The sequence below is a fragment of the Mauremys reevesii genome, linkage group 4, assembly GCF_016161935.1.
Source record: "Mauremys reevesii isolate NIE-2019 linkage group 4, ASM1616193v1, whole genome shotgun sequence".
NCBI classification, from domain to species: domain Eukaryota; kingdom Metazoa; phylum Chordata; order Testudines; family Geoemydidae; genus Mauremys; species Mauremys reevesii.
In genome coordinates, this window is record NC_052626.1 from 113,556,511 (window position 1) to 113,576,337 (window position 19,827).

At 41.9% G+C, this 19,827-nt stretch overlaps 1 protein-coding gene across 3 annotated transcripts in view; it reads left to right on the top strand.

Moving 5' to 3' along the window:
* The window catches only part of LRP5 (LDL receptor related protein 5), a 258,401-nt gene extending 242,384 nt beyond the window's left edge, over positions 1-16,017 (top strand). For 2 of the 3 annotated variants that reach the window (XM_039538081.1, XM_039538084.1), the window contains 6 exons: positions 1,620-1,856; positions 2,542-2,652; positions 7,286-7,528; positions 9,338-9,477; positions 14,865-14,962; positions 15,501-16,017. In XM_039538081.1, the coding sequence (XP_039394015.1) occupies positions 1,620-1,856; positions 2,542-2,652; positions 7,286-7,528; positions 9,338-9,477; positions 14,865-14,962; positions 15,501-15,762 (1,091 nt within the window). In that variant the 3' untranslated portion in view covers positions 15,763-16,017. The remainder of the gene's footprint in view (positions 1-1,619; positions 1,857-2,541; positions 2,653-7,285; positions 7,529-9,337; positions 9,478-14,864; positions 14,963-15,500) is intronic. The other variant, XM_039538082.1, reaches the window with a different exon arrangement.
* Positions 16,018-19,827: the final 3,810 nt, after the last annotated feature.

Here is a 19,827-nt window from a genome sequence, read left to right on the forward strand (position 1 = left end):
GGCCTTCTGGTGTCCTTTCAAAGGATTTTGAATTGGATCACCACCTGCATCTGAACTTGTTATGAGTTGGCGCAGACTGCCTCCACCAGTAGCGAAGGCTCACTTGAGGAGGGCACAGGCGTCTTTGGATGCCTTCCTGGCGCATGTCCCTATCCAGAACATTTGCAGGGCCGCAACGTGGTCTTCGGTACACACATTCATGACACATTACACCATCACTCAGCAGGCCAGAGATGACTGTGGCTTTGGCAGAGCTGTGATGGAACTGACACATCCATGAACTCCTTACCCTCCTCTGGTGGTACTGCTTGGGAGTCATCTACAGTGGAATGGACATGAGCAAGCAGTCAAAGAAGAAAAGACGGTTACCTTTTGTATCTGTTGCTCTTCGAGATGTGTTGCTCATGTCCATCCCATGACCCGCCCTCCTTCCCCTCTGTCAGAGTTCTGGCAAGAAGGAACTGAGGGGGGGGCGGGAGCCAGCGGCACCCCTTATTCCATGGCATACATGCACCATTCCAGAGGGCTCCAGAGCCAGTCCTCTATGGATACCATTGAAGGAAAAGCTTCCTGCACTGGTGCATGTGGCGAGCACACACCCCTACAATGGAATGGAAATGAGCAACACATCTCAAAGAACAACAGTTATGAAAGGTAACCATCTTTTCAGTCTCCATCTCTGCCAATGACCTGTTGGGTGACCTTGAGCAAGTCACATCGCCTCTCTGTGCCTCAGTTTCCCCATCTGTAAAATGGGGATAATGATATTAACCTCCTTTGTAAAGCATTTGAGATCTAAAGTTGAAAAGTACTATATGAGAGCTAATTATTATTATTCAAAAGGGAGTGGCTTTGATGTTCTGTTGTAATATATGTTTAGGTTAAGAACCAGCTGCCAAAGGCACTTAGTCACTGATATTTAATGCGATGCTGCTGGATGGGGCAGCAGTGGTGGAGATTGCTCCCAGGACCTCTGGATGAGAGAGCATGAGCCTCTAGTGCCCAAGCCAAAGAAACACCAGATTCCTTAGCTTAAACCCTTGTAGCAGACTCATAAACATCTATACACGGACTAGCCACTAGACAAGGACAGAGAGACATACTGAGTAAGCATGGGTTACATTTGGTTTGGGTAAACTAGTGACTGGTTCACCCAGAATGCCAGTTTTGTTATAAAGATTATACTAAACCATGATCAGAAATATCCTAGGATAATGTAATGTAGGGATTAGAGTTGTGTTAAGCTAGCAGTTTGTGCTTTGCAAGTAGAAACTGATATTTCGTGAGTATTCATTTATATGAAATCCATGTGAAAATCTCTTTGAAAAAGAAGTTGCTAACACAAGGTTACTTATTCAAAGTTCCCTGCCACCAGTCCAGTTCTCAGACAACTAGACCATGCCTCTTCTGTCAGCATACACATTTTTTTGTTACAAATTGGGAAACATTTATTCCCCGGGCAAAACTGTAAATTATCTCTTGATGAAAAGTTGTCATTTTCACAGAGGAATTTCAGCATGGACATAAGTTTTCCATCTGTGAAAAGTCTCTTTCACTTTTTTATATATAATCTTTTTATCAGGACTAAAATGAGTACACGTGGTTTTTCTTTTCTCCAGAACCTCCAACTTGTTCCCCAGATCAGTTTACCTGTGCGACTGGGGAGATAGACTGTATCCCAATGGCATGGCGATGTGATGGATTTCCAGAATGTGATGACCAGAGTGATGAAGATAGCTGTCCTATATGCTCAGCAGCCCAGTTTCAGTGTGAGAAAGGACAATGTATTGATGCCCGGTTGCGGTGTAATGGAGAAATTGACTGCCAAGATAAATCCGACGAAGCAGACTGCAATAGTAAGATTTATTGTCCTGAGTGCCTGGCTCTAACACAAACAGCCATCCATGATTTAAAGACCTTTCTTTTTACTCTGAAACCAAAAATGCAAAAATATGTTATGAAAAGCTTAAAACACGTGTTGATTCTGCCCTTCTCTCCCTCTTCATCTCTCCTGCACCCCCTTTTCTATGCCTCAAAGTATACATTTCCATAACTGCATAAGTTATCTGATCAGCTACTTGTAAGCCTTAGGGAAAATAAATACAGTCTGTTTAAAATCCAAAGCAAACACAGGAAACAAACGCACAGGGCTAATTTGACTAAAGACCTTGGATTGTCAGGAGCTGAAATAGATTTCCTCTCCATTCTTTTGCCTTAATGGCATATTCTGTTTTGTGGGGGGAGGGGGGATTTTTTTTCAAGTTAATCAACACTTGTGTACTTCAGCTGTATAATTGCTCGTACGTGCCAGAATTACACACTGTCTAAACTGTGTGTGTCTTGCTGACCAATTTTCTCCTAAGTACTAGACAGTGACGCAGATATTCAGTTTCCAGGTGGATAAAGTTTAATGTACACAGCAAGTGTTCTATGCATTACGTCTGGTTTCGTGAGATGTTCAGTTACTTCACAGAGCAGGTTATAATTTGATTTAGATTAAGGTTTTGTGTGCTAACTAAACGGTTATTTTTTCTCTTGCAGCAATCTGTCTCCCAAATCAGTTTCGATGTGCTAGTGGCCAGTGCATCCTCATAAAACAGCAATGTGATTCCTTTCCAGATTGCATCGATGGTTCCGATGAACTCATGTGTGGTGAGAGGTCTTTCTTTGAGATTAAAGCTGTCTGCATGCATGCAGGCATTACATTCCTGTCCCAGTTTGAAGTGTATATTGACCGTTACTTCTATGGCTGGCCCTGAGTCTAGGGGGATAGACCAAGCTCTAGCTTGCTGCTAAACTCAGTCCTGTCTACACTGTAACACTTGTCTTGTTGGTGGCCTGATTACAACTCACTGGTAGCCTTGGAATTCATAGGGCTGCTTCACAGTTCAGGTACACTGTTAAAACAAGGCTTAGCCCCATCTACATTACAAGATCAAGCTCTAATTATGTCAAAAGATGACTATGTTGTGACCAGGGCCCCAGCAAGGTACTGTGAAGATAGGACAAGAGAGAGCATAGGAGAGACCTTGATTTCCTGGCTGAAATGTAATCGGAAGTTCTCATGACCAGAGCTGTGAGTGAGTTATGGCTGAGCCTATGACGACTACTCCATTTTGCCCTTAGTTGCTGGTGGCCCATTATTTTGTCAAATGCTTTGAGAAGCATGGAAGGCATGATGCAAATTCCATTCTGTTCTGCCCAAAACTGCCCCCGCTTTTCCCACCCCACCCCCACCTTCCATGCCTGGGCATACAGCTCATGAAGCTTTTGAATAGCAGGGAGGAGTAAGGACAGCCACTTTCAGCTACAAAGGGGACTGTTTTAACTGAATGGTTGCAGCTCCTTGCTCTGAAGTGCTGCTGTGGGATAGAAGCATAAACACTGCTCTTCTGGGAATCTCATATGAACAAACAAAATCAGTCACCGAGTTTATATAGTGAATGCTACAGATCATCTAAGAATGTCAGTCTTAGGGTGCTGGCTAATTGGCGGGTATTTAATATGTTGGGGATCGGCAAGTTTCTCAAGTGTGAGAGGAAGCTGATCAGGGGTGTTGTCAGGTGGGGGAGGGGTGATTGGGAGAAGGATCCAGGTTGGGTACCTCACTCCTTCCTCCCCTAGCTTGCATTATCCTACACATCCCATCCCTTTCTGGTTGGTTCCTGACCCACCCTTCCTCATGCTGGGAACCAGCAGTGGGAGACATGTTTCATTAGCAACCGGGACTAAGGGGTGAGGGCTAGTAGCATGATGAACAGGTGAGAGCAGGGGGCAGCATTCGAAGGATGAGCTGGACTCATGAGGCTTTCGACCCATATGGGAGGGAGCTCTTCAAAAGCACAATAGAGGCAGGGGCAGGAGAAGGCTGAGAATGTAGGAGAAGCCTCATTAGGGGAGAAAAAAAAAGTGGGAGCAGGAAAGGTGGTTGGCCTAGGAGAGGAGAAGAGCAGTAGAAGATGAATTCATTTGGAAATTCATACCCTGGAAATTTCAGGATGAATATTCTCCTGTTCCCCAATTGTCCCTTTTTCTCTAGCCTCCCAAACCCTCCTGCAGCCCTCACCCAATTACTCCTTCCTAATAATAGTAAAAAGGGTTTTTTTGTGCATTTGGCAGCATCTTATGTATAGCCAGTTTTCTTTCTTTTCTGCACTCAGTTAGGCCCAGATCCAGCAATTAAATCTGCACAGCCACAGTTGGTCTCCATGCAAGTGCAAGGATGCATACACAAGACCCTGATCCTGCAATCAGATCCTCAGTTAGTTTGTTGCTTGATGAAAAATGTCCATTGGGGGAACAAACAAAAAAATCTTTTACAAATTCAGGACTTTAGTGTTCAAAGGATGCTTTATCAAAACTGGATTTTTTTTAATTGGCCATTTTAAAACAAATCTAGTTGAGTGCCCCTTTAAAATTATCATCTGATAGGTAGAGTGGTTAAAACTCTAATTCTGAAGGCTGGATCGATCCTCCGCTGGTGTACATTGGGGATAACACCAATGTCTTCAGTGGTACTATCCTGATTTGCACAAGCTGAGGATCTGGCCCCAAGTTTGTGCTGAGTTTTCGTATGTTAACTTTGGCTGCATCAAAGAAATTAAAAATACGCAAACACCACAGGGGAAGAAAAAGTACACTTCCCTCACCTACTGCCTCTGCAGCAGGGTTATACTAACATGTTATTCCCTGAGCTGTGTTGACATCAGTCATTGACAGTGGGGCATGAAGATCCTTTTATCATGACATGATGAGCTGATAATATAATCTGAAGTAGTTGTTAAATCAGAATAGCTGTGTTATGCTCAGCTGCATTCAAAACGCAGGAAGGATAAAAGAATAATTGATTTGCCAAATGGAATAGGACAAATGATAAAGCGGTGCAAGAGTTTTTATCAGATTGCTGAATGGGTTTGATCCAGCCTGTACTTGTTGCTATGCTAGCATTTCCCTTATGGCCACATAAGAGATTCTGCAGAATTTAAGATTTCGTTTAATTAAAAAAGACACCAGAGTTTGTTGAGCCGATTCAGCTCCTGATTACATCACCTCTGCGGAGCCAGCCATAAGTCTTTGACTCAATGACTTGACCCAGTGCAGGATTAATTTAAGGAGAGGTGTGAAGTGCTCCGCCGTTGCCTCAAGAACACACTGTTAACTCTGAAAGCTAATGATACCGATTAATACATTTTAGTGTGTTGGCTATTTCAGTCAGAGAGTCACATATTTTGGGAGGTTGGGCAAAATTTCAGGAGAGCTATCGCCATGTTTTAAAAAAGAAAGTGTCTGCCAGTGACAAAAATGAATAATAACCAAACAAAGTAATTAAAATACATATATGATGCTGTCACTTTTGCATTGTACTGCATTGAAGAGTAAAAAAGAAACTTTTACAAATGCAAATGTGACAGAAAAACTCAATTCTCCCCTCAGAATAAAAGTGAGAACAATTATTTTCTAAGAATGTAAAAAAAATGAATATTTTAAATCCTAAAGATTTATTTGTTTTTAGGAGGGAAAGTAAACTAATGGTTATAATACATTCAACCACTGAAAAATCAAAACAGTGTGTATATAGCCAATCAACAGTCCCATTCATCATTCAGTAATTAAACTGTTCATCATTTAATAAGATGGGCAGAATTCTCACAGCTCTATAAATGAATGGGTTTTCTTCCTGTCCTTTAATGATAATTTTCTTTCAACATATGTTATTGTATAAGTTCAACAGAAGGTGTAGCACATGTGGAGGTATTCTTGGCTAAGCAAGCACGTGTTGATTTACAACATAAGTGGTCTCATTTTATTCCAACAGTGATTTGATTCTTCAGCTAAAACTGACATGGGAATGACACAGATAACATTCTATGAAAATAGAGACCAGAAGATAAACTGCATTATTGTTGTTGTTATGTGTATTATTGTAGTGCCTAATTGTATGTCTACACTGCAATATAAGCCCAGGGTTCACATTCAGGTTCAAGGCACGCACGCACGCTCTCTCTCTCTCTCTCCCCCCCCCTCCCTCCCTCACCCAGGGCATGGATCCAGGACTCCACAGGGATGAAGGGTCCAAGCCTGAGTCAAGCCGGGAGTCAGGGTTCAAACCCTACTGCTTTGCAGTGTAGACTCAGACCCTCTGGACTTGTACTCTGACATCCACCAAAAGTATCCCACAATACCACAGGCCGAGTTTCTTTGTCCTCTGGACAGTCAAGTTTTCCCATGCTGCACCATGAGCAAAGGGATAGAATGGCCACACTTTGGGAGGGTGCTAGGAAGTCTGGGGCATGGGTGATTGGACTCCGGCCCACATAATTCAGTGTAGATTCTGGAGCCCCAGGGCGGGACCAAGGGTTCAACAATTCCTAACCTAGAGTTACAAATGAGTGTAGATGTTCAAGCCCTAGGTTAACAAGCCCAAGTGGGATAACTTGAGTTCTGCTAACTCGCAGCTTACATTGCAGTGTAGACATACCCTAAGAATCCCAGTCATGGACCAGGACGCTCTTCTTCCCATCACATAACACAGTCTCTCGTGTGCTCTCTCTTTTATGTCAGAGGTTGCCCACTGATAAGTCTAAGGATCAAGGCCGATCTGTGTAGTTCTACAGTGCAGCTCTCTGGCCATTCTCATCTTTAACATGGCAGTGACCTCAGGCCCAGTGTGGAGTACTCCATATAATCTGTGCTGCAGTCTGCTCTGATTTTTCTTTTATAAATTAGGGACCTGATCTTGCATGGGACCCCTCAGTTGAGTAAAATGATTCACATGTGATTCAATGCTTGCATGGCTGTACAGCAAACGTGACCTTAAGTTGGGTTAGGGTTGAATTCCCCCATGGCTATAATGAATATGGTATGAAGATATTTCTGGCAGCTGACTTTTTTCCAACTGAACAAGTTTATATCATTGCTGTTACAACAGTGAAAAAGTCTCATGTTTTAAAGGGACTCTTTGAGCTTGAAATCTAGTCAATTTTAAAAATTAGTTAAAAGTGGCTTCCAGTAAATTATTAGAGGGCAAAGTGTAGGTGAGGTCGGAAGGTCCCTAATCACTATAGGTGGAGCAGAGGAGATGTAAAATCTTGCTGAATAATTCAGAATGTAGAAGGCCTGGGGGACACTGTGTGAATGTAATGTAAATATTTGCATAGTGCACTGTGTGAATGATTGTATGGTCATTCTATCTTGTTCCCCCTGGCCTGGGGTTTTAGGAGCAAGTATGGAGGTTTTTCCAGAGCAGCATCATATACATCAATGTAATGAATTTTTTTTTTTCCAGAAAAAAACACATCCTCAGATGAACCTCAACCCCACGTTAGTGCTATTGGACCTGTCATTGGTATCATACTGTCCCTTTTGGTCATGGGAGGAATGTATTTTGTTTGCCAGCGAGTGGTATGTCAGCGCTATGCTGGACCCAATGGACCTTTTCCGCATGAATATGTCAGCGGAACCCCTCATGTCCCTCTTAATTTTATAGCTCCAGGGAGTTCTCAGCATGGCACTTTTACTGGTAAGGATGGTAAGGACCCTGCATTTCATCAGTACTATTATGTTACCTGGATTTTATTTTCACAGGATACTAACTATGGGGCTGGTTTTTGTAGGCACCAAAGCAAGTTAGATGTTGAACGTCCATTGACTTTCAGTGGGACTTTGGTGCTTATCTTCCCATTGGGCCACATTTGCAAAAGTTTTTAGGTGACAAAAGATGCAGGTAGGTTTCTTTCAGTGGAAGTTAGACACCTGGGTGCTTTTGAAAGTTCCATGAGGTGCCTAATTTTTTTTTTAAATCTTCCCGTTAATAGTTACTATGGAGAATGTTCTTGGGTGTTGCCTCTAACCCCTCTGCCATCCCCACACACAACTCTCTTTCCCAAGTTTGATGGTACTTAAACCAGGGCTAGCTGGACCAGCTGGGGGGTGTAAATTAGAGCTCAGGCACCACTGTCACTCAGACTGATAACCCACCCACTTTGCAGTGAGGACTCAGCCGAAATCACTTCAGTGCTGATAGTCCTCCAGTGCCTTCCCATGATCGCCCTGGGTGCCTAGAAGGACAGACAAATTCTTCCACAATTCACTGGGAAAGAATAGCAGAGTTGCTCAGCTCACGGCAGCACATAGAACCGCAGGGTATAGCTCCAGAAGCCCTCTAGAGACACAGGCAAATGCAGCCCTAATGAGGGCACAGTAAATCAGATATGGCTTTGCAGTGTGACTGCTTATACCTGGAATAGTCTAACCCAAGTGTTCAGACCCAGGTGCTAATCACCTGGGCTAACTCTTTAGTGAAGACATACCTCAATTCCCAGCTCCACTGAAGCCAGTGGTGCTGTCACAATTTATAGCAATGGAGAATCTGCCCCTAGATGTTGGAACGATGCAGGAAGAAGGCAGCATGGGCTGTGAGAGCATGACAGCTCCAAAAGGGATACATGTCACCTGATATGATTGATTGTCAAAATAATGTAAGTTGTGTAGACTGCATCTCTATGAATGAAACGCCATGTTTTCCATGAGTACTTCCTGGATGGCAAAACCTTCAAAAAAACTTCTAAACCAAAGGTTTCCCTGATCATCGAAGAGGCTGATATTGTACCATATACCCATTATGAAAACAGTCCTCTGAGTTTTTATGGCGACAAGACCTGGTCAGAAAATAGGATTTTTTTCCATGGAAAATGTTGACAAAACTGAAGGGAAAAAAATTGCTTTTGTCAACATTTTTCATGGAAAATGTGGCTTTTTTGGCAAAATATCCAAAATGGAAATATTTTGGTTTTCAAGCTTTTATTTTCTCCATGAAATACTGAAATCTTCTGTAGAAAGGAGATGCTTCTCGCAAAAAAATTTATTCAAAAACCCAATTTTTGGTCAAAAAACAATTTAAACAGAAAACTTTTGACCGGCCCTAATGGGGAGACTCCTTTATTGTCCAGCTGCTGTCAGTCACTGGCTCAATGCAACAGTGAGTGATGCATTAAATTAATTTATTTTAAAGGTGTGACTTTGGATTCTAACATGGCAGTATCCTTTGACTTTCAAAGTAAGTAGAGGATCATAAACCAAATAATCCGTACATTGGCAAGAAGACTTGAGGAGGAAGCTGTAAAATGGAGTTGTACTCTTGGCTGGTAACAGAAGAAAGATTGTGTTCTTAATAAGGAAAGTAATGAGCTTTAAATTAACAAGACTACTTTCTCAGACAATGAGGGCTAATGGAGCTACATTGATTCACAGCAGCTGAGGATCTGGCTCTCTATTACAATGGCAGATAAGATTGTAGTTAGCTAATCATGTATCCCTCTCTTCTTCTGGTTCCATGCAGGCATCTCTTGTGGAAAGTCTATGATTAGCTCCATGAGCCTCATGGGAGGAAGTAGCGGTGCCCCTCTGTATGACAGAAACCATGTTACTGGAGCCTCTTCTAGTAGTTCATCTAGCACTAAAGCCACTTTCTACCCACAGGTAAGTCTTGAATGTGTCCAACAGGAGATAACAAGCCTCCCATTTCTGTCCAAAAGATTGACAGATTAAAACTTGTGCTACTAGAGAAATGCTAATAAAGACTGTCTTGGAGGATTTCATTTAGCAGTGGGGCAATCCAGTGCCACTGAATTCAATAGAATGGCTTCCATTTATTCCAGTGAGCATTGCATCGTGCTTGTGGTCTTTACCATCTTGTATTATGAAAAAGATGCTCTTCCAGGACATTCTTGTGCTTTTTTGGGGGGGGGGGGGGGATGGGTACTTGTAAATATCTAGTCCTCTGTCTCTGCTGAACTCTGTCACTGACCTGATGATGTTTGGCACTGCATAATCCCACAAGCATGCACAGGAGTGAGAAAAAACAAACAAAACACAGCCGGGGGAAGAAAACACTCAAAAACTAAGCTTGGCTCACTGTTTATCCAAAGTGTTCAACTTCAATTCAGAAAACCAAATGCAAGCACCAGAAAAACAAAGTGGCACCACTGTATGTTGCTGAAGTTTAAAACGTTTTGTGGTTTTTCAGCTGTCTGGTTCTGGATTTTACATGATTTACTGTTAGAAAATGAGATTCTTAGTCCCGAAACCAAATTTCCATAAGTGAGGAAATAAGCCTGTAGAGGTTAGGAAATGAAAAGGGAGAGATGCATGATTAAACCCAATGAGGAAGGGGCATTGGTGACTTATGGGAGAGGGATGCAGAGATTATTTGCACCAGCATCTTGTTGTACAGTTGTTTTGCTGCTTCTCAGCATCACTGAGCAAGCAATACATGCATTTATTCTTCTGTTTACATGAGCTTTCAAAGCCAGCCTCTCTATAAGCATTAGAAGTGCTTTGACAAAAAATTATTAAGATGATCCATACTGCAGTTGAGAGCAAAATTAGTATGTAAAGGAAGGGGGGTGTACATGTTTACATATAAACCGTTAATACATTATGTGACAAAGTTCCTCCTCTACCCTGGTGGGTCCTGCACTTATTGGTGGATTTGCTTGCCTCAGAGATTCACCATGTGGGTCAGGAAACAGCCCAGAGACCTTCCCCTCTGGTAGAAGCCACAGTCCAGGTCAATTCCTTCTCAGTCTGATCAGGAGTTGGGAGGTCTGGGGGGAACCCGGGCCCGCCCTCTACTCCAGGTTCCAGCCTAGGGCCCTGTGGACTGCAGCTGTCTAGAGTGCCTCCTGTAACAGCTGCACAACTGCTACAACTCCCTGGGCTACTTCCCCAGGGCCTCCTCCCAACACCTTCTTTATCCTCACCACAGGACCTTTCTCCTGGGTCTGATCATGCTTGTACTCCTCAGTCTTCCAGCAATATGTCTTCTCACTCTCAGCTCCTAGTGCTTCTTGCTCCCAGCTCCTTGCATACACACTACAAACTGAAGTGAGGTCCTTTTTAACTCAGGTGCCCTGATTAGCCAGCCTGTCCTAACTGATTCTAGCAGTTTCTTTTTAATTGGCTCCAGGTGTCCTAATTAGCCTGCCTGCCTTGGTTGGTTCCAGCAAGTTCCTGCTTGTTCTGGAACTGCCCCTGTTACCTTACCCAGGGAAAAGGGATCTGCTTAATCTGGGACTAATATATCTGCCGTCTAACACTCCTCTGTAGCCATCTGGCCTGACCCTGTTACAGTTATAATAAATCAAAAAAGAATTTGGAAGCCGGTATGTATTGTTCTTGTGGCTAGCAGTAACTATAATCTTATTTCTTAATTTTTAAGGGGGTAGATGGGTGAGGGAAAATTGTGAATACAACTGAACTGTCTATTGGTTCCAGCAATACAGAAAAGCTTGGTTTGATTTCTTTTCCTGGTTCCCCACTCACTAGGACATCAAAGGAGTGAGTCAAGAGTCTGTAAAGATATTTGGAACTCCAACATAGCAGCCCTTTTAATTCAGTATTAGTGGGGGCAGGAAAACCACCAGGATTTGCTGGTCAACTTTTATAATAGATAAATAGTGCACACATGGGTGTCACCTGCTGATTAAAAATGTAAATGGTTTACATATGTCAATCTAAATGAGCAAGGAAGCCTAAGTGGTGGTCTGTAAACAGGTTTTATATTGCCGTAACTATACCGGTTTAGAAATCGATACAGTTGAAGTGGTACAGACCTCTAGTGTGGACAAAGTTATATCAGTGTAAAGGTGCTTATATTGGCATAGCTCATTCTTCTAACTTCGGGGATTGTACCACTTTAAATATATCGGTTTCAAAACAGATATAGTTAGAGCAATACAAAACCTGTGTGTAGTCAGGCTCTAATTGGTCCTACTTCATTGTTATCCTTCACTGCATTAATTGAGGTAAATTAAAAAGCACTAAAGAGAGAAGCTGCAAACACAGGTCCGTATTTGAAGCACTGGGGATGGAGAGTTATGACCAGAGATCTGATGAGTGGAGAGGAGGAGAAGTGTGGCATGCTCTAAGTTTTGCTGATGATCCCAATCTCTCCATGTCATTTCAGAGTAGCTGGGCACGTCTGCTAAAATGATCAGCAGCTATATACTGAACAGTGCTAACATTTAAATTGCCACTAGCTAGCAGGGGACAAAAAAATAAGTGGTTGTATTCTACACAACTCTGCTCAGCTCCATCCACAATGCAAGCTCCGCCTAAACAAGACATCAATCATAGCAGATTGTGCAGCTCTTTGTGTACCTCCCACTAACACAGAGGTCCACAACAATTGAGCTCCGCAATGCAAGCCTCCACTTGTAACATAAGTCTTTGGTTGAGTCATCTGCAGGGATAGAACACAGGTTCTCTGGATATAAAATCTGAACCTTTACTGCTTGAGCTAAAGGACCAGGGACATTAGCTTGGAGGCTGTGGCAGACTCATAAACCTCTATGTTCACTAGCCACTAAATGGGACCAAAGAGTCGCACTGTGTAAGTTTGGGTTTCATTTATTCTATGAAGCAGCAGGAAGATAGCTAGTGAGCCTGTTCACTGAAGTCACTGACAGATTAACTGCACCACAAAAGCATTATGCTGCAGCTCAAAGAGAGGCCAGCAAGAGGTACTTTGCCTCCACCATATTGTCCGGATTTGTTTTGAGCTGTGGCCATTTTAGTTAATCCACGCTGCCTTCACTTGGTACCTGATTCAAGGGCCTCCAGACAGGAGGAAATTTCTGGTTGTAGTGAGGAAAAAATGGAGTGGATTTGGGCCAAGATGCCTGGTTTTATGAGCACGGAGGGGATAAATGTAAGGTCAGATCTGGTTGAGTTAGGCCACTGCTCTGCACTGAAGTATTGAGGTGCTGGGGGTCCTTTTTACACACCGCCTCCTTCGGACCCACGTTTATGAAGGCCTGTGAGGAACAGAGTTCATTGCTGAGGGAGAATGAATGCCTCCCTTAGGGAAGGTGGGATGCCAGATTCTCTTAAGGAAGCTGTCGTGCAGCCTTTACTCAGTAAACCATCACTTGACCCTGATGCTCTAGCCAGTTATGATCTGGTAGCTAATCCCCCAGTTTTAGTTTAAGATTATGGAGAAAGGCTGTGGCAAGACAACTCTGAGCTTCTAGCTGTCTCTGGTCATCTTCCTAGTTATTGTGGCTACTGCACAGACACACGAGTGGTGTTGATGGATGTTCTCCTGGCAATCGATAAAGATCAGGGGCCAGATCTTCATCTGGTGTAAATCAACATAGTTCCATTGAAGTCAATGGGGCTAGGCCAATTTACACCAGTTGAGGTTCTGGCCACAGGCGTTAAAGCTAACCTCAGTGAGATCTGCTGACTTTAATATGAATTGTGAAGTGTTGTTGACTCAGCTGATAACTCTAATAGGAGTGGACGGAGCTGCTCTTGGATGTGTCTGTTCCTTTCTTGCTAAGTGTTCCCCTTAAGATGTAATTGTGTGGAGCTCCATAGGGCTGTGTCTTTTCTCCCTTCCTGCGGGATGTGTATGCAAGGATGTTGGTAGGGTTAGTGTGGAAGTGGTGTTGTGGTAGTTTCCCCCTGAGTTAATACTGATGAAGTGCCCCAGCTCAATGTTGAGACCACTGTGCTGGTGGAAGTGCAGTTTTTCAGATGCAGCATAAAACTGAGGTCCTGGCCACTTGTGATAATTAAAGTTCCTTTGGCATTTTTAATAAGAATACAGATGTTAATCAAATTCCTGCTCAAATAAAATGAGCCGTTTCAGTGGATACATCATTCTTCATCTCCCTATGGTGCGGTGCTAAATAACTGCTGCCTTTTACCCCAGAAGTAGCTGTATTTTAGTGGTGACTGAAGTGATCCCTTGCCTTCTTTATAAGGGTGTGGAGGATATTTATAAATCACCTTCAGATCCTTGGTTGAAAGGCACAAAGTGTTGTTATTTTATCTGTGTTTTATTGGTGCTGAAGATCACATTTCTCTTTCCACTGATAGTGGGGGAGGAGGGATTGGGTGTATATCGAAGAGGGTAATGAATCTTACTGATCAGTGATTTATGCTTGTCACTCCACTGGGAGGCAAAGATGTACCCATTAGTATTGTTGTTAAATTGAACTGTGCTAGAAAGAACATGAAATACATGAAGTGCTACTGCTCACTTTGTTCCTCTAAAAATGAATAGACTGGAATATTTTAAAAAAAAATGGAGAGGCGGGGCTAGGGGGGATTTCCACTGCATGTTTGTGTTAAATGTGAAGCATAATAAATGCTATTTTCTTAAGGGCTGCCAACAATTAATTAATTAGTCATTTTTTGGGTGCAGGATGGGTAGATTTTAAGCATTCATAGCTAATAGCCTCTTTGCATTGCTGACCTTGTCAAACTGGTATGATTTAAAAAATAGCAGTAAAAAAAGTTACTGGGAAAACATGGAGTGAACTGGTCCTAGTAAAGGAACTCAGGCTCTTGGATGTGGCATTGATTGGGACAGGGTAAGGGCTGGGGGTGGAGGAGGCTCCAGGTCCATTAGAATCTGACAAGGAAGAGATCTGTCTATATGACCATAAATAAAGGAAGCTCTTGTGGTTAAGGCACTAGGTGGAGACTCTGGAAAACTGGGTTCAGTTCCTGGCTCCACCACAGCATTCCTGTGTAACACTGGACAAGTCACTTAACATCTCACTTACGTAGTAGGGAACCGTAATTCCCTCCGCTGCAGGAATCAGTGGCTGAAATTCTGCGGCCTGTGCTATGTCTAGACAAGAAGATCACAGTGAACCCTTCTGGCCTTAAAAAAAAATATCTATGAATCCTTATGAAGCTACATGTAAAACCAAGGAGAGGAGGCTAGACTATGGATGAGATAATAGCAACCTATGGGAGATATTTTTATACTGTTTTTCTCTCTGTTTCTAAGTATTGTTCCATAATGAATTAAACTGAACCTCTGCCTTATTTGTTCTTAACATCCACAGATTTTGAACCCCCCTCCTTCCCCAGCCACTGATCGCTCCTTATATAACACAGAGATGTTCTATTCCTCAAACATTCCTTCAACAACAAGATCTTACAGGTACAGATCAGACAGAAAGCTTGGCATTTTCTTAGTTTGAGGTCTCTTTGGTTTTGTGCCTAGGAAAAAAATCAATCATTCAAAGCTTTATCTTTTAAAGGAGAAAAAGGGGTTGTTGTTTTCCTCTTTGATTAAATGGCATGTCAGACTGTGGTTTCTCTTGTTACTATACCAAACATCCGCTTTATTTGCTTGTGCTCTTGTCCTAATGCAACTGTTCATTTCTGAAAAATTATGTGTGTGATTGGTTGGGGCATTAGAAATCAGGTCTAGAGCTTTTCACTGCTAGTTTGCTGGTTATTATGCAGCCAGAATAGACCCTATCACCTGACGGCAGTTCACACCTGGTGTAAAACAAGATAAAGTGGTTATAGTTTTTGCACCTAATTCTCTCATGCTCCTTTGAAAATCCCATCTGTAACACCTGTGCTTTGGAGGTCTTCACTCCGGAACCTTTCACCTGTATTTAAAATTCATGCAGTATTTTTTTTTATTAAGAAATTTGAACACTACTAACACTGAGCTGTTAACTTTTCAGACCCTACCTGATACGAGGGATAGCTCCGCCCACGACACCATGCAGCACCGATGTGTGCGACAGCGACTACACCACAAGCCGGTGGAAGGCCAACAAATACTACATAGATCTAAATTCAGACTCAGACCCTTATCCCCCTCCCCCCACGCCTCGCAGCCAGTATATGTCGGCAGAAGAAAGCTGCCCTCCATCTCCTGCCACAGAGCGAAGCTACTTTCACCTCTACCCCCCTCCACCGTCTCCTTGTACAGATTCCTCATGACCTTAATAGAAGGAACTTGTCTTTTACTGTAAATATTTTTAAATATGAACAAAGATTAAAATATATTTTATGATTTTAAAAATAAATAGGGGTGGGAATTTAAAAAAAGAAAATGTGAATAAAAATGGATGGGGTGGGGCTGTGAAAATGTGTACAGTGGAAGAATATTTATAAATTTGATTTTTTAATTTAATTTCCATGCTTTTGTGCCATAATTGCCTTTTTTTAATTGAAGTCAGGAAACTGACTAGACCTCCAAGGGACTGAGGTGGGGGGGGGGGGAAATGGGGATGTTGAGCCTTTGTGGGTTTTTTTAAAGTCCCCTTTTTAAGTCTGTAAAATGTATGTCAACATCTCACACACACACACAAAGGTTATGGGAAAAAAAAGAAAACAAACAATTTTGTTTCAAAAATAATTTGTTCACTGCCAAAAAATTAATAACCAAATAATATTTTTGTTTAGAACCTTGAATGAAAACAAACAAACAAACAAAGCTCCCTCCTTGAATGTTCCCTTTTGCAAACGAGCCAGTTGCTTCCCAGAGGAACCCAGGCACTAAAAGAGGACTGGATTTTGAACCTTGCCCGCTATTCATTCAGCACTAGTCACTCCTGCCAGTTTGATGTGATGAAACAAGCTCCTCCATCATTTCCTAGCAGCCACTTCACTCTAGGTGGGCATGGGTCCACAGAGCCATTCCCAGAGAGATTGTGGGGGTCAGCCAGGAAAGGTCTGTTATAGTTAAGTTAGTCTCCTCTTTCCTGAAAAATGGTAGCAGTTCTGTCACCTTTTTCCTGAAGTCTGGAATTTATAGTCAGTTCTGTATATGTAGCTCTCACCCCTGTATTTAGTTCAGCAAATTGCTTTATTTCCAGATGTCCAGATCCCAGAGTGTGGGGTTCCAGTGACATGCCAGCTCATATTTATTTCAATAGGAAAGTTTTAAGATTAAATATGGGGGAAATTAAATATGTATAGAGGTAGAACAAAAAAAACCCCAAACAAACACACACACACACAAACACACACATACACGCACATTAAAGTGTATGTGATTTAGTCTTGGTCCTATGAAAATTTGCTAGAAAATTAGTTTAATTTTACCAAAAGGCAGCAAAAATAAGGACTTTTTTATTTTTTCTCTTTTTTAAAATTAACTCTTACATTGTAGAAACTGATGTAATGCCAAGACAACACCACAAAAGAGATCTGTTTCAGGCATTTAACATGTAGCACTTAACACAGGGGTTCTTAAACTGGGGGTCAGGACTCCTCGGGGTCACAAGGTTATTGGGGGGTCGCGAGCTGTCAGCCTCCACCCCAAACCCTGCTTTACCTCCAGCATTTATAAGAGTGTTAAATATAAAAAAAAGTGTTTTTAACTTATAAGGGGGGTCATACTCAGAGGCTTGCTGTGTGAAAGGGGTCACCAGTACAAAAATTTGAGAACCACTGACTTAACAAGATGATAGCTGGGCAGTTATTGGTTCCTTTTACCAAACTTACAGACATGAACTATATTTCTCCTTGCTATAGTAAAAGGGCTATGCCATTGCACAGCACTTTTAGAAACTGTCCTTACGATGGCAGCCATAATGTGGACACGTAGTCAAGACACTTGAGGAAAAAACTGGATATACAGATCTGCACCTGTTTTTACAGCTGCTGAAGAACAGATGCCATCAGCCTCTGACAGACTTAACATCATTGACAGAAATGAAACCTTTTAGTTTTTGAACTCCCAAGTTGGATTTTTATTTTAGCAAGCATTATTTTTTGAGAGAGAGAGAGAGCGCGATAGGGAGACCGAGTGAGCAAGAGTGAGGGGACTCCTCCAACTAAGGGCCAAAATTCTTCACTTGCATCCTCAGTGTGGATTTAAACTCCAAACATTCTGATCCTGCTACATTCTCAGATCTCACTGTCTGCTCTTCCTAGCCACATGGATCCAAGAACAGAATTTTGCTCACTGTGACTGGCATTTTATTAAAAGTCTGAGAAGGAGCTTGGGTTTGTTAGCTTGGTTTGTAAAATCCCTAGCCTCTCTGATTTGGATTCAGCTCAGAGGAGAGGCCCTTTGTTTGCCTGGAGAAAATCAGAACAAAGTATTAAGAGTTTAATTTTGCAGATCAACCCTATACTAAGAACACTGCAAAATGGATTTTTTTCCATGAACGTTAGCTGTTCTGCAGTATGTCAGGAGAGAGGAGGTCACAGTGTCTATTAACCTTAGACTGACTCTTGGCAGATCTCTGAGAAATGGTGTGAGCTATTTGGCTGAATGAGGATCAAATTTCATATCATCATGTTTCAGTCAACTAGACTGTAAATAGAAATCCAGGGGGTATTTTACATAAAATATCCCTCGTCTAAAGAAGAGCTTACACCAGTTGGAGACTACAGTCCAGTTATGTATTTTTCTCACATCATTGTATTTAAGTGTGTGTGATCATTGCTCCTCATTTCTTAATGAAGTCATAATTTTAGTAATGTCACTTTACAACTCTTGCTTAGAAATATGCAATGTTATATTTCCTGTGTCCTTGCGATGATGCTGGATGCAAGATTACATTGATTTCTTTTATAAACCACTGTTCATTTAAAAAAGAGAATCACTTTTTTTTAATCATAACCACTTTATCTGAAAACTTATTTCCTATTATGAAATTTGGGGTTGAGTTTAAGGAAACTAGGAATTTTGCTCAGACTTTGAGTTATCTTGATGGTCAAATTCAGACCTGACTATTGGAAACACTTCTGGATATGTATGAATAAACAAAACATGTACAGTGCTTGAAAAAAGCTTTTAAATTTCAGTTGGAAGAGCAGAGCCTTTTGCTGTGATGACCAGTTTACTGAGAAATGACCTTATTTGAGACACTGGATGATGGTCGATATCTGAGACTGTGTTTTTAGAAGTTCTGCCCTGCTTTATTATTATTATTGGCTTAGTTATCAATCCTAAAAAGAACTTGTTTAAGAATTAAACATTTTATTTAAATAGAATGTAAAATATTACTTCTAATTGCTGGAGACTGTGTACATCTTACACAGGGTTCCCCCACACTGCCAATATCCTAGAAAAAATGTCCTATTTCAGTAAGAGGCCCCTGCTTCCTGGAAATATGATGCAGCTTGTTCCTGTGAATGTACTTCCAGCCTTTTGAATTTCAGGCTCCTCGACTGAGCAAAATAGGTGCTGTTTTCCGCTAGATCAGACTGACAGAGAACTGTTAAATGAAAATAGTAGGTTATGGCCATTGGATATTGACCAAGCAGAAAATAAAATGTGCAGAGTGTTTTTTGGTAGTTTGTATGTCCAGTTTTATTAACCAAGTGTGCCTTGGGAAAGATGACAACAGCGTTTGCAGAGAGAGAACTCTTAAAATCTGCAGGAAGATGCATGTGTTTGGATTGCCTTAGTTTGAGCAGTTGTGGTCTTAAATCAATTTAGCCTGGTGTTTTTCATTTTCCTTGTGATCATTATTATTCACTGTTGCAGTATGTTAGCACTTCAGCCAGTTTAAGCTAAGCCAGACCTGTGTCTGGTGTGTAGCTAGTAATGAGCAAAGGATATAATTAATCCTGAGCCATATTTAACAGACAGGTGTACTAGGAAAGTGGAGAGAGAATGAAAGAGAGACAGACTCTATTTACACTTGTAAAAGGAACTATCTTATGTGGTGGCTACACTGAGATTTGCCCTGGTTACAACTGTTGATATAGATGGAGCAGGGAAATGCCATAGTGTAGACAGACAAAGCTGCTATAAATCATGGTTTACACCAGTGAAGTTACTCCCGTTTCAAGCAGGGCTAAAGTGCATCAGGGCAAATTGTGGCGTACATTGGCTTTATACTGGTTCAGCTAGGTGGGTGGCCAGCCACTCAGGGTTGAAATTCCCAGTAAAGACAAGGCCTTTAGTCCACAGATAGTTGTTCATGTTTGGAAAACTTCATTAGTACTGCTTTGAGGTTTCAACTGCCATTTCAACTCTGCTTCACTCCAATCTGGAGAAACCTCCAAAAAGCACTAAAGCCAAGACAATTCAAACATGTATAT